This window comes from Rhododendron vialii, chromosome 6a (genome assembly GCF_030253575.1).
Source record: "Rhododendron vialii isolate Sample 1 chromosome 6a, ASM3025357v1".
Classification (NCBI taxonomy): domain Eukaryota; kingdom Viridiplantae; phylum Streptophyta; class Magnoliopsida; order Ericales; family Ericaceae; genus Rhododendron; species Rhododendron vialii.
The window spans coordinates 31,765,220-31,779,701 of NC_080562.1; the positions used below are offsets into that span (position 1 = coordinate 31,765,220).

A 14,482-nucleotide genomic window follows, 5' to 3' on the forward strand; every position below is an offset into this window, starting at 1 on the left:
TCCGAGTTGCTGGCTCGCACCCCTTTGTTTGATTCCAAATCTCTCTTCGCTCCCTCACCACACTTCACTATAGCCCATCAATTAAGCTCACATAATTACATCACAACAGGAGCGAGTAATAAAAATTTATTCCACTTGGGAAAATGTGAATTGCTAAAAAACTCAATGCAAAGAGCCCGATCAAAGACTGGCAAAATAGAAAATAAAGAAGGCAGATCAATGTTAGTATTTGGCAAAATTGAAAAAAGATAGGTTTGGTCTTTGGCTAATGGGGTATTCTTTATAAGTTTTGTTTCCTTTTTCTATTAATTCCAATGGATCTTCCAGCAATAGCTGTTGATACAGATTTTAGCTAGTTCGTAACGTCACGGCTATTCCCTTGATTCGATTGGTTTGGTTTCTTAATGAAAGTCACTATTCCCAAAAAATATTACAATTCTGTGATTCATTAATTTATGTTGCTTTCGGCCATTGGAGGCAGGATCTGGGGCTTGTTTACATACAGGAATACTTTAATTTTTTCGGCCTAACGCATAAGGGGGTCTGAACATATCAGGGCCCTGGTCAATTTGGGGTCCGAAGCAATGGCTTCCTGGGCCTCTCAACTGCCGAGGACTTTGTAGAAGACGCATAAGGGGATCTAAGCATAGGTTTCGAATTTAGCGTTTCCAGAGGGCTCATGCATGCGCTAGCTAGCTCTAAAGGACTCTTATATCTCCCTCACTCCCTTCTCTCCACCCGCCAAACGGGCCCTGTGTGTTCGGATAGGAGAGTAAATCATTGTAGTACAAACTTTGCATATCTAATCAAGGTATATCTAATACCATTCATAAAATATAAACAATTTTCGTAGCAAAAATAGGATGGGATTAGCGTCTCGGCCGCCTGGGTCCACCCCTGCATAAATATAAAAATTACTTTCAGCTCAAATCCTCATTTGCTCACCATGCAATCAAAGAATAATGCTACCACATCCAAATCAGTTTTCAGCAAAAAGAATTTTTTTTGCATGTAAAGAATTTTCCTGTCACATTAATTTGTTTAAGTTCAAGAATTTTCCTGTCACTTGAAATTTTTTTAAAAAAATACTTATTTCTTAAGAACTCTTAGTGGAACAAGGATTCTTATTTCCCCTTCCAAAAAGCCAAAATAAGTACTTTGAGTATTTTTTAAGGAGCCTTAGTGGAATGGGGCTTGAGCTCAAATACATGGGCTCAATTCGAGCTCAAGTTCATTGGATTATCCTTATAATAAAACTTATAAATAGTGCGCGTCAAAAATATTTTAGGTTCTCAAACATAAACCTCAATATTTTAGGACGAAAAAAATAACGCTTTTAATGTTAAATAATTATCTTTACTAAATAATTGGGCAGTTTAGTGGTGGGCCTTGGCCTCGAGTGGAGAGTAATTTTGTTTACCCTTGGCGAGGGTATGCTTATCCCGTGTCTCATTTTTCTGATCGGAACCGCTCAATTTTTCCAGATTCATTTTTTAGGAGATACCTTAATACAATTCAACTCAATCGAATATAGATAAGTGCTTCACCTAGGAGTTTATTTATTTTCTTTAAAATTCATGACTAAAAAATTGAACTTTTAAATCAAACACTTACCAATCTCCTATTAAGATGAATTTTTGCATAGTCTCCTAACAAATGAATTTAGACAACATGAACAGATCTAATTATGGTACTGAAACACGGAATTAGCATACCCTCAGAAGGGTGAGCAAAGCGAGAGTGGACAAAATTGCTCTCCCCCTCAATACAGTGCTAGGTGGGATCAGGTAAAAAGGAAAAGGAAAAAAGGTTTCCTGCGTGTGAGAACCCAGGAAAAAGTGTAATGTGGGAGCCAGAAGGGACTTGTGTCCACTTTGTTCTCCATATCATGATATGAACCGTTATCTACTGCTCCCTCCATTCCCTTTTTTTTTTTAAGTGTTTTACGCCATAACTCCAACTTATTAAAAAGATATCATCATTATATTTTTCACATCAACTTTTTCATCAACTTTCTCTATTTACCCATCATCATTACACTTTTACTCACTAACTTTTCAAAATAGAATCTACTTTTAAGGACAAAATAGATAATGTACAAACTTTTATCCACTAACTTTACAAAATGAACACTTATTAAGGGACAGTTCAAAATGGAATACTGAATTCTAAATAAGAGACAGATGGAGTACAAGATGTTTCTGTGTAAAAAAAAAAAAAAAACTATCCATTGTGTCGGCACTTACCTAATAACTTCTACTTTTTTCTTTCATATTTTTTTGGAAATTTTCAATATACCTTCCAAACTTTGCACTAAATGTCTTATAGGCATCAAAACTTTAACAGACTATCGTTTCGTTATTCATGGTGTAGTGAGCTGTCTCAATCGTCCATATCAGCAATCAACGATCTAAATTTAAAAACAACTCTTCAGTTTTTCCACAGATTTAAAGATAACTCTTCAGTTTTTTCTTTTTTCTTTTCTAGTTTTATGCTGTGATGTCCCACTTGTGGGTGTTTCTCTCCTTCGGGGGTCTTCCTAACTTTTTTGGGTGTAGTGTGTTTTTTTCTTTTGATGTTGGTAGTGAGAGTTTTGTGTGAGGTAGTATACCTCAGCGGCATTTTTAAGGAGTTTGGGGTGTAGATTTTTCCCCGTCGGAGCCTATCCACCTGGTTGGCTATTCTCTCTTTGTCTAAGGAAGACTATGCCCTTTGATGTTCTCTCTTGATTATCAATGAAATTTCTAAACTTTAAAAAAAAAAAAATTATATATATATATACACACACATACATGCACCCTTCAGAAGGCATAGAACTGCGAATAAAAATCACAAAAACTACTAGCGAAATGGACGACGATACTACAAATCATACCAGCACAGCACCCAACATTCACCGGTAGGTGAAAGGAAGCAAGCAATCTCGATTGATCTCTGCGTCGTCTTCTCCGATTGGAAAGAGGAGGAGAAACCCATTCGCGAGACCATTAATTCGGAAGCAAAAACTTGCTTTTGCTCACAACATGCAATCAGTCCTTGCGGGCAGCCTGCGGAACAAATTGAGAGGCACAGAAGGCGGAACCTGGGGTGTCTCAGCACATAAACACCTGCTAGAAGCGCCACAACTTGGAACGGCGTAACGTACAGAACTATCGCTGCAACCAAGCAGGAAATATAAAACAGGGCAGTTAACCTTGGGTCCTGCCAGCTCAGCAACGACTGCAGCCTCTCCCCTTGAGTCGCGATATTGCGCATCACAATCTCAATCCTCCCAGCAATGTTCCTCAGACGATCATACCTCGCACGCACCGTATCGTTGAGACAGGAAGTTGGAAACGTATCGAATTCTTCTTCCAGCTCGTCGGGAGGAGCATCGTCAGCACGAGAAAAACGAATGTCCGTGTGCGGGGGATGGTGAGGTCTCGATCTGTAATTCCACACTCCAATCAAGAAGAGACAGAGGAAAATGGTGGGTAGGATCAGCTCGGATACAGAACCACGATCAAGAACAGGACGTGGATCAGGACTGTAGTGATGTGCTTTTTCCAGCTGCATATCTGATCGAACCATTTTCCCACGGCAAATAAAACACTGAGACCTTTCATGATTCGGAAAAAATTGGCCTTGCTTCTCCTCATGTTCCACATGTGAGACCCAGCATCCAGCATGTACTCCACCACCTCTTCTCTCAACGGTGGCTCCGCACGACTCAGCCTCATGGACACAATCTGAGTGGCCTGGTGCCTCAAGCTATCGAGCTAAGCCGCAGTAAGTGGATGAATATAGTGCACGTTTGGTAAAAGTGGTTGGGAGTACATATGCATCATATTGAGCAGAGAAGAGCGAGTAAACCTCACAGTCAAATGGATTTCGCCCATCTTCTTCACTCCAGTTGGACCCCAGACCAAAAGAGGATACAAGTGTGTGTAAACCCGATTAGTTTCAAGCTCGGAAAGACGGGTTCTGACCTTCCCAATCTTTGAATCCTTCGCTCCTCCGTTCTTATCACCACCGCCATGCAAGTCACAGCCGTCAAATACCCCAACTGTGTATATATAATATGAATATTAGCTATTTACAGAGGTATTTCGACACATAGTGCCGTTTTTCCTACAGATCAAAGTGGGTAATTCAATCAAGAAGTCTATTGTTTTTGTCAGTGGAATACAATTGCTCGATGCTTTCCCGCGTTGTGTCATGTATGCAAACCTCATACTTGGAAAACACATATTTTCAAACAGGTAGCGTGCACTGTGTTCAGTGAAGAAGAAATTCAATGGTCGGCAATGCATGTAGTACTTGAATTTGAAGGGGAGGCAGGGGAGAACGCTGTAAGCATGAGTAGCAGTGAACTAGAGTATTGAGAATTAGATAATTACCTAGTCAGAGATTGGGTTTGTAAGAGAAGAATGCTTGCCGGAGTTGCCGGTGAACTAAAGTATTAAACAGTCATGCTTGCCGGTGTCCACTGATGATGCAAATACGACGGGAAGGAAGCATTGTGTGACTTGTGTTGGTTTTGGAGGGTCGTCGGACGTTGGAGCATGGAATTGAGATTGAAATGATATGCTTTACTTCCGGTGTAAACTCCAGAGCAATACAACTAAAAAATGAACTGGTGGAGCGGTTGATGGAGTTTGGGATCGGGAGGTGTCTGTATGTTCCATTGGGTACGTGCGTTGCGTGGGATTTGGGGTGTGAGGAAGAGGTATGACGGTTGGGGGACGAGGAAGGGGATGGGGTGTCTGGCGTGGGAGGCAACGGGTGGGATTTAATTCTTAGCTGGGAAAAAGAAAAAGAAAAGGGTAGTTCTAGAGTATCGAAAATAAGCAAGCGGGATGGGGTGCAGTTTTTCTTTTTTGGTACAATGGAAAATTAAAAAACAAACTACACCCTCTCAAAAGCCACGCCTCTCACATCCGCCTCTAGAATGGAATTATGTCATCCGGGAGATAATGTGCGACACCATTCGGTCCTCTTGATCAATTCGCATGTTGGCAATTCTATCCATCTTCTTACCCTCTCCCAGCGTGTGTCTCAAATTGCATGATGTTGCTTTCATGAGGGCTTTGCATTCTTTGATAAGAAGTGAGAACAATGTGGGGGAATTCTCAGGTTGTTCCCCATTGATCAGATCAATAGCAACAGTTGAGTCTGACTTAAGTAGAGTGCAGCTGGTGCTTCCCTTATACTTTCATGCATATTGATAGGGTTCGATTTCTGTAAACACTCATTTCCTCCCCAAGTCCACTAAAATAGAGTAGATTGGGATCAACGAATGGCAAAAAAAGAAAAAGAGTATCGAAAAACGAAAAGTAGACAAACTCCTCAGAATTTTATTAGTAGTATAGATATAGATATAGATAAATGAGAAAAACTTATTTACGGAGCAACCTGTAAACAAAGTTTAAGGTGCTCAATCACGTGCGTCTAAGAGCGTTTTAGGTGGTCCGGATTGAAACCCAGTTTTAACCGGTAAAAAATAACTGTTACCGGTCAAATTAAAAACAAATCTCAATTATTGATTGTCAAAATGGACGGCCAAAATTGTGCGGAGCCGTGAATAAGTTTGTCTATATAGATTAAACGGCTCTTATCAATTTGTGAGACGCCAATTTGGGTCCCAACAATCCCGTGTACTATGTATGCATAGATTTGTTTTTAATTTTTCTGAAGCTAGGGCAGAGTCACGATCTTAATTCGGGTAGGACCGAGCTTGCGTATATGAATCTTGATTAGAGAATGTTTTTGAATTGAAGACAAATACTTCAAGTTATATACAAATCTAAAGATCAATTTTCTACTCATAATATTACATATGTAAATTGGGGAGTGATTTTCGCGCTCCTTTTTTTACTAATCACACTCTCTTTGCTGTTTTTAGTGTGTTAATTAGTTACTAAAACACCCTTCCTCTTTTCAGTATTCCATTTTTGTTATTAAAATGAAAAGATTTATGTAGAAAGTATATATAATGACATTTTGATAAATTTACACATTAAAAACAAAAAGTGGAGTGTGGTTAGTAGAAAGGACCATGCAATAATCCCTCCCCCCTAAATTATGTTAAAGAAGTCAAAATTTGGGGCTTGATTCTTTTGTATTTCGGCGATGAATGAATTGGTTTGCAACGTATGTTTTGGTTGTTGAAGTAGTTGTAGACTTGTCGTTCAAGGATTGTGATTTGTGAGGAATCTATCTGCGTGAAGGTCTGTAATGATGTGTAACAGCCGTTACGGACCGGTACACAATAGGTAACAGCCGTATCAGTCGATACCCACATGAATTTCCTGAACACTGCTATTTTCATGCGTAACCCAAACGATCCATTCAAAACCAGTTACGTTACACAACGGTCATTCTTTAAACGATGGTGGCGAGGGAGCAAACACAGATTGGAATCAATTGAAGCGGTCTGAGCCGGCAACTCAGGGGCTGGAAATTGGGTGGAAGTTTTTTTTTTTTTTTATCGGCAAATTGGGTGGAAGTGAGTTTGTTTGTGTGTAATCTCTCCGAATGCTTTAGCGCAAAAGAATTCCGATGAACATCTCCAACTCATCTGTAACTCATTTCAACACTTACCACAACCTAATGCACTGTTCGGAAAAAAGAAAGCACTGCAAAATAAATTAATTGAACCTTTCTCCCATGCTATGTTCCAGAAGATAATTACGGTGAAGACTTGAGAAATAATCCTCGATCAAGATCTATAATATTGGTTAGATAGATCAAGCACATGAATAGAAGTTGATAGTTGCGGAGCTTGCTCTGTTGCTCATCAACCACTGTGACCAACTTTCTCACACAACTGCAGTTCTTGAAGAAATAATGTCTTATTAACATGGACAAATATTATGTGAACAAGCACCCATTGCTTTTATACCAGGAGATCTAGTGCTAAATATACGAACACGGAAAATTTTAGATGTCAAAAGCGCGTGAAAACAGCCAAATGACAAAGTCTAATTAGTGCAGCAACCTTTGAAGTCTGAGTTGTGTGATTGGGTGTATGAGTGTATCTCTTCTGCATCACTTCAAGTCCTAGTTAATGGTTCACCTTCTGAGTTTAAGTGACACACTTGAGGCCGCTGGGTGATCCTGATCCATTCCCTTCGATGATTTAACAAGAGGAAATACCACCCATTGTCACGGGATAAGAAAACTACTCCATGATGAGAACATTATTTCTAGATATCAATTGCTTACTGGTGAAATAATCTAAGTTACAGAGAGGAAGAACAAGAAAGAAAATGCGAGATAAAAGAAGCCATGGGAGAACATACCTTTCTTGGGGAGCCCTGGCTCCACTAGGAGTAAGTTACAGCCACGATTTAACTCTCTCTTAACAGATCTTATCTTTTAGCTAATCACTTGAGCTTGCACAAAACCTAACTTACTAAAGCTATTTCTCGTCTACTGGACATATGTTAGAATCATCCCGAGCTGAGGTTGAACTAGAGCCCCAATTAGAACTTGAGCTGATCATGCCACTGGTTTTGAGGTATTTCTGCAGCTGCACGTGAGTATTAATGGCCTTATTGTCCATCCACACGCCCCTCTCATCACATGGGAAGTTAGTAACCTTGGGGCACTCTACTTGGTGCGAGTAAATCAACATCGGAAATAATATCCTCAGTTTTCTCCAATCTATGTTTAATTCGCTCAAGTACTTCAAATGCAATATCTCCAGGGTCCACTGCTCCCCTTGGCGTTCTTGAATTTCATGTAGATCACAGAGATGCCCTCCTCTAATGTAGAGTTTCTTTAGTTCCATATGTTTGCCAGGCATCATCCAATTATAAGGTAGACGTGTCGTAGGGAAACACTGAAGGTCTAGTTTCTGTACCCTAGGAGGAAGTGTAGCATTGTCAAATGCTTCAGCTTCAGCTGGAGCTTGTAAAGAGCATCCTCCCCATGATATTGTCAACTTTTTCAGGCTTTCAAACCTTCCTAAATACTTCAAGTCCTGCAGTCTGAGAAGTTCTTTCACACTTATGTAGATGTTAAGTTTTCTTAACTTCTGTAGTGCCAACAAATCGAGTAGAGTACACAATTGTTTATTGTTATCAAAATCACCAATCAAGAATCCCTTAAGGACTTGGAGGTTTGATAGGAGAGCAAGACTCTTGGGCATGTGTTCTAAAAAGTAACACTCGGACATGTCCAAATGTGTCAAACTCTTGAGCGAACCAATGTTGGTAGGAATCACCTCAAGATTATGACAAGCTCGGAGATCTATGATCATCAAATTATTGAGCTCCAAAATGAATGTGGGAAGCTCCGTAATCATAGAAATTCCTCGAAGGCTAAGAAAAGCTAAGCTATTTAGCTTATTCAGTCCATGGAGAATTTTGGTGTCTGCTAGTTCAATGTGGTGCATAGCTGAGCTCTCCCACCTTCCAAGATAAAGACTTCGAATATGCTTCATATTCTCAAATAATTTAGGCTCGCAACTAATTATGGCTTCACCAACATTGATTAGACATGAGTGCCCATCTAGACCACCCCAAGCAAATCCAAGATCCAGATCAAGAGGATTAATATTATTGGAAGTAAATCCTCGAACTTCAGCTTCTTGGTATAAAGAAGAACGAATTGGAAGGCTTATCCTGCAACTGTCTGGCACCAAGGAGCACTTTTGGTAGATAGGCTCGATGAAGCCCTTTGCAATAAGCTCATCAAAGATCTTGCCAGCATGCACTTCAACATCCCAAACGTACCCTTCAGAATGGAGATACTCGGAAATATATCCCTGCCCTATCCACAGGTACATCATCGGGGTTCTCTTTAGGGTTGCCATTGGTGGGAACTTGAAGAAACATAACAAACAATCCTGCAATGGCTTTGGTAGGTCGTGGAAAGCTTTCAATATGCCATCAAAATCACCAGTTTGCGTAACCTCTGGCTCCCTGTGGAAGAAGTGCATCATTCCATCCTTGGCCCCGTTTATATTATCCCAATTCTTATGATGTAGGTTGGAATTGACAGAACGGATTTTATAATACGAACGGATCCGGACTTTTAGCTTTGCGATGGATGAGAAAAGATAACTGATCATCACTACTGCTGACAAACAGGAATAGTCTAAGGTATGTACGTGAGATATTTTTTCTTTTTCTTTTTATGTCAGTGCTAGTTTACGTACATCTCAACTACTAATTTTATGAGTTTAGAATGTTTGGTGTCCGCAGGTTTCGAACACACGAGACAAACATTTATTTACTCTCTTACGTCACCTTGCTAAACCGCTTGGGTTTAGGGGGGAAAAAAAACAAAGAAGAAGAGCACGTATCTGAAACGATATTGGTATTCTAATCATTGCGACCAAATTGTAGTAGGAGACTTTCTTTTCTGACTCTAGAGTCAGAACTCAAGACGTATTGTCCTTTTGCTTTCCCTTATTTTGATTCTCCTTTTTGTACTCGGACCAAAAAGGTTGAGTAACAACACTATAGCTCCACTTTTTATTCAACCGCGCATTCAGCGGTGTAGCCGAGACAGACGGTAAGATTGACTGAATGCTGCTGTCCCTAGGGAAAGCAGCCTCCAAGTCCATTGAGTAGTACTTAAATTTTAGTCAGCTATTTCTATCTTCCAAGTTTATGACTATGCGATTAATGAAACTTTGCTCAATTTCATGCTTAGATTTGAGTTTGTTCATTAGGGTGCTTCCCATCGAACCTATTTTCATTCAAACTTTTACTCCGATTAGGGTAGAAGTTTGAATTGGGTTGGAGATGGTCAGATTTCATTCCATATTTACGTCTAATTCTATTTTTTACCACAAGGACGCACTTTTTTAACCAGATATTGGACTATTTATTCAAGGAGTATATATCCGGTATTTGGTTCATAGTTTTACAAACAAGATTTAATTGTAGTTGACAATCCCACAAAGAGTGGCATATATAACACCATGGGATTGTGGTATTATTAATCCTACTATCATTATCAATCTCATGAGATCATATATATTTCTTTGCATTAGTCCCGTTGAACGGGACCTAAAAGTTGTTTCTGGCTTTTGAATTTGATATATAGAGGCTGATAAGGTAAGGCTCAAGGCGATGGAGGGAACAAAGAGAAAGTGGAAAAAGGTGGAGGACCACGACGTTGTAGAGAAACGTGATTGTCTCGCTGAACTGCCAGAACCTTTGCTTCACCACATTCTTTCGTACTTAACAATGAAGGATGTGATTACAACAAGTGTTCTTGCAAAGAGGTGGCGGTATACGTGGTTGTATGTCCCTTGTTTAAGTTTCCCAGCATTGAAAAGGACCAGATCTAAAGAAGTAGCTTTCATTAATAAGTCTTTGCTTGTTCATAAGGGTTCAAAAGTTCAGAAGTTGGACATCACGGTCAAGTACTACCGCACAGAAGCTCCCCTTGTTGATTCCTGGATCCAATTTGCGTTGACACGCAATGTAAACCAACTCTATCTGGATTTCCGCAGATGCTATTCACCTAAATCCATGTATACACTATATGATACTATCTTCTGTTGTAGCTCACTGACAGTATTGGCAGTGAAAAAGTGCATAATAAAGTTCCCGGTGAAGATTAAACTCGGTTCCCTTAAAACTCTTTCATTTGAGGAAGTCAATTTCGATGGTGGGGCTATAAACAATTTGTTATCTTCTTGTTCAATTTTGGAAGAGTTGTCTTTCACCACTTGCAACTTTGCAAACAATCCTGATCTTGTTATTATGAATTCCTGTGTGAAGACCTTAAAGATACGGGAGGATAATTTCTCTAGGAATTCAACTACAGTAGAGATTGATGCTTCGTTTATTCTTTCATTTGAGAGTGGAGGCATTTTTTCGAAGCGCTATGTCATCAAGAGAATGGAATCTCTCCGCAGTGCAAGTTTTGTCTGCAGCAAAACATGTTGGTAGCGATGTAGCCATTTTACCAATCTTGAGAATCTTGCATATCTGTGTCATGTTAAAGACCTTCGGATGTGTAGCTGCTACATTCAAGTACGAACATGAAGTCCTCTTGATGAATTTCCGTACTTGCTAAAACCAATTTTTTTTTTTACGCTTGTCAATTCACTGACTGTTTCGATGGTCCTGTGATCTACAAATGGTTCAGGCAATTTCCAATGCAGAGTATCAAACTCAAGATTGTAGAGAGAAGCACATCATTGATTTGATATCCTTTGATGTCACACGTCTATGGATAAAGGCAGGGTTGATTAAATCGGAATTGCTGGGCATTGCCTACATTTTATCACATTCGCCAAATGTTGAAACTCTGATCATTAGTATTGACAAGATTCGGGGCAAGATTTGGGCCAAAGAGGTCAGTTTTTTTTGTTTTTATAGATACTAATATGTGTAGGTAAATACAATTGCTGTGGTTTGTTGGTTTTCATTTGTATATCAGACATGATTGTTTCCCAATTTTCAGGATACTTACAATTTTCAAGAGAATGAATACTGGAAACTTCAGGAGCCAAAATTCGTCAACCTGTTGTGCAATCTAAAGGATGTCAAAATCTACAACTTCGTGAAAAATGTAAGACTGCCTGACAGCAAGCCAATGAGTACCACTGATGACTTCCTTGCATATCTACAGAACGATATGAATTTTCTGAGATTTTTGCTCAAGAACTCCTAGGCTTTGGAGAAAATGACCATCACAACCATTAAGAAAGTTAATTTCGGGCGCAACTCGAAAAGCAAGAAACGAAAGCTATTATTCCAGCTTACTCAGGAGTTGCAAGCTTTCCCTAGAGCCTCTTAAGCCGCTCAAATATCTTTCAACTGAAACTCTAGGGACTAATTCGCAGTTTGCCAAGTTATAATCTTTGTAAAATCATGCTCCCTACTTTAGTGCAATGTCTAAGTTATGGTTGTACCGTTATCTTGTGGTTCGGTTAGCCTTTTTTCTATTTCAAGTTGATTTACCTCAAAAAGAAGAAGAGAGATATCTATTGGTTTTGCCTACTTTGCTAAGTACTTAAACTAGTTTATTTTCGTCTTCTCTGTAGTTTTGTCTTTTGAGATTTGTGAATCTTGACAAATACTATGTGTGATATAGTTTTACTGCAGAAGTGGTGGTGTGTTTGGCACAAGATTTAAAATGTGTTATGACTAAATTTGTTAGTGTCATAACAGCATAAACTTTTGAGACAATTGACTGTCATTTTCCTATGTCAGGACTATGTTGGGCACTAAGTGATGAGCCAATGTCATAACATAAATACTAAACGATGTGAAAGACATGCAGTGGGCACCTTTTTTGAATCGAAGAGCATAAGACTCCTACTTGAGTGACCTTTCATCAATTCAAGTAGTGTCTATTTAGGGAGCGTATGGGAAAGACTGTTATCATTCATTTATTTGCCTTAGAGAAAGACTGACCTGGAGAGAGCCGTAGTAAGTATTTAGAGACTGTTAATTGCCCTAATAAAGCTGGTTTTAAACTTCTTAATATGTTATTGGTCGTGTTCTGCATTTTCTTTTCGGGGGAGGCCTTAATGTGTCTCTCAAAAATTGTCACCTCAAGCTGAGTTTTTATTTTATTCCAAAAATAAAGGCTTAGTTTTCCAATACCCTAAATTACAAGATAATATTTGGAGATTCCGGATGCATATATTCACCACATTATGTGGTTCAGCTTGGATTGAAATAGAGAGATTAACTCTTGGCATTCATTTAAAGGTACCATCGTAGAATCGGGACAAAGATAAATGTCCAAATTCACTTGAGGGCATCGGCGAATTCTTGAAGTTTTGGAGTATTGTAGTACTTTAGTTGGGTTCTATGCCGGTAATTGATAATCGAACCGCCATACTTAAAGGAAGCTGACCTTCGGTTCTTTCTTGCTTTGTCCTTATTCAATTTTTATTTTTATTTTTTGTGCTTTATCTTGGATATTTGAAAAAATATTTGGGTAAAAATTATAATTTTTAATTTTTTCGATTTCTCTAGACGAAACGAATCAATAATTCATAAAAGTTAAGCGCAAAACTAATAAATGCAAAAAAAAATTGAACAAAGACAACAAGAAAAACCCCAAAATTCCAAAAAAGTTCTTAGCTTTTTAAAATTTTTGAGTTTTTTCTTTATTCATATTTTTTGGGGACCTTTTGGGCTTTATTTTAGCAGAACTTAATCTAACTTTTTAGAATTTTTGGACTTTTTCTTGTTGTTAGCGGAACTTAACATAATTTTGCTTATAAAAAAAATAGCAGGACTACGGTCACCGCATGGATTTTGTGGTGACCGTTCATCGCGCGCCTATTACGTCCCTATAAATTCAAAAAACATATCTGCCGATAGCTGTTGGAAATGATTTTTTACAAAACCCCATGAAATATTATTTTAAATTTTATGAATATTTTTCTGTATTTTTTTTAAGCCCGGAGTGGATCCCAATAAACACGCGGTGGACGATCACCGCATTTTCATGCGGTGTACCTAGACTTTCCGTAAAAAAACCTTAACCTAGTTTTTTCTTTGTTGATAGTACTTGATGGTACTATCTTGGATGAAACGGAACAAGTGAAAAATAAGGGGGTCTATGCGTAATTTACTCTATCTATAGTAGATATCGCGAACCCTAAAAGCCCTAACTCAACCACCCTATAAATTCTCAGCGTTCCCACAAAACAAAACCCTATCTCGCGCCGATCGTCGGGGAGAGAGAGAGAGAGAGAGAAATCGTTGAAAATGGTGAAGTTCTTGAAGACGAACAAGGCGGTGATCTTAACACAAGGCCGCTTCGCGGGGCGCAAGGCGGTTATCGTCCGTTCCTTCGACGACGGCACCCGCGACCGCCCCTACGGGCACTGCCTGGTCGCCGGCGTGGCCAAGTACCCGAAGAAGGTCATCAGAAAAGACTCGGCCAAGAAGACGGCCAAGAAGTCCCGCGTCAAGGCCTTCGTCAAGCTCGTCAACTACAACCACATCATGCCCACTCGCTACACCCTCGACGTCGATCTGAAAGATGTTGTTTCCGTGGATTCGCTTCAGTCGAGGGATAAGAAGGTGACAGCGGCCAAGGAGATCAAGGCCCGGTTCGAGGAGCGGTTCAAGACTGGGAAGAACCGGTGGTTCTTTTCCAAGCTCCGGTTCTGATTGGGCTTTTAGTTGGTTTCTGGGTCTGATCCTAGTTCATGTTTTATGTCAACTCTGGTGAGGGAAACCTAGTGTTTTTCGTGATATTTTGGCAAATTGACTTGAATTTTGAAGTTATGGTAAGATTTTAATTTTGGACCTCGTTATATTCGTTATATTCACATGGATGAATCTGTTCCGGCTCTCGATTGGTTTTAAATTGTCCCGGTTTTGGGTTATGTTTGATTGTGTTGTGGCCTCTGGTTATTGTTTCTGTTGTTTGTTGTGATATGTTTTTCATTGACTTGTTTTTCCGTAAAATGGTGCTCTCTTGTAATCACTTGCGTCCCCAAATGCTAGTGTTTGATTATGTTGTGGGTTTTAGTTGTTTCTGTTGTTTGTTGTGGTATTGATTT

The 14,482-nt window shown here is 39.4% G+C and overlaps 4 protein-coding genes across 4 annotated transcripts; 2 read left to right on the forward strand and 2 right to left on the reverse strand.

Annotated features, from left to right (window-relative positions):
- Nucleotides 1-2,761: 2,761 nt before the first annotated feature.
- On the reverse strand, nucleotides 2,762-4,854 carry LOC131330554 (FT-interacting protein 3-like). The gene is made up of 2 exons (XM_058364177.1): nucleotides 4,380-4,854; nucleotides 2,762-4,045 (listed from the first exon to the last, which is right to left on the reverse strand). Exon 2 carries the CDS (start codon nucleotides 3,568-3,570, stop codon nucleotides 2,863-2,865), a length of 708 nt encoding a protein of 235 aa, XP_058220160.1. The 5' UTR covers nucleotides 3,571-4,045; nucleotides 4,380-4,854; the 3' UTR covers nucleotides 2,762-2,862.
- A 2,548-nt stretch (nucleotides 4,855-7,402) lies between these two features.
- On the reverse strand, nucleotides 7,403-9,058 carry LOC131328632 (disease resistance RPP13-like protein 4). The gene has a single exon (XM_058361550.1). It carries the CDS (start codon nucleotides 9,056-9,058, stop codon nucleotides 7,403-7,405), a length of 1,656 nt encoding a protein of 551 aa, XP_058217533.1.
- A 987-nt stretch (nucleotides 9,059-10,045) lies between these two features.
- Nucleotides 10,046-11,281, forward strand: LOC131330555 (putative F-box/LRR-repeat protein At5g02930). The gene is made up of 2 exons (XM_058364178.1): nucleotides 10,046-10,979; nucleotides 11,095-11,281. The coding sequence occupies exon 1, from the start codon at nucleotides 10,068-10,070 to the stop codon at nucleotides 10,893-10,895; it is 828 nt and encodes a 275-aa protein (XP_058220161.1). The 5' UTR covers nucleotides 10,046-10,067; the 3' UTR covers nucleotides 10,896-10,979; nucleotides 11,095-11,281.
- Nucleotides 11,282-13,515: 2,234 nt separating this feature from the next.
- LOC131330557 (large ribosomal subunit protein eL27x-like) lies at nucleotides 13,516-14,272 on the forward strand. Its single transcript, XM_058364181.1, has one exon. It carries the CDS (start codon nucleotides 13,680-13,682, stop codon nucleotides 14,085-14,087), a length of 408 nt encoding a protein of 135 aa, XP_058220164.1. The 5' UTR covers nucleotides 13,516-13,679; the 3' UTR covers nucleotides 14,088-14,272.
- The last annotated feature ends 210 nt before the right edge of the window (nucleotides 14,273-14,482 follow it).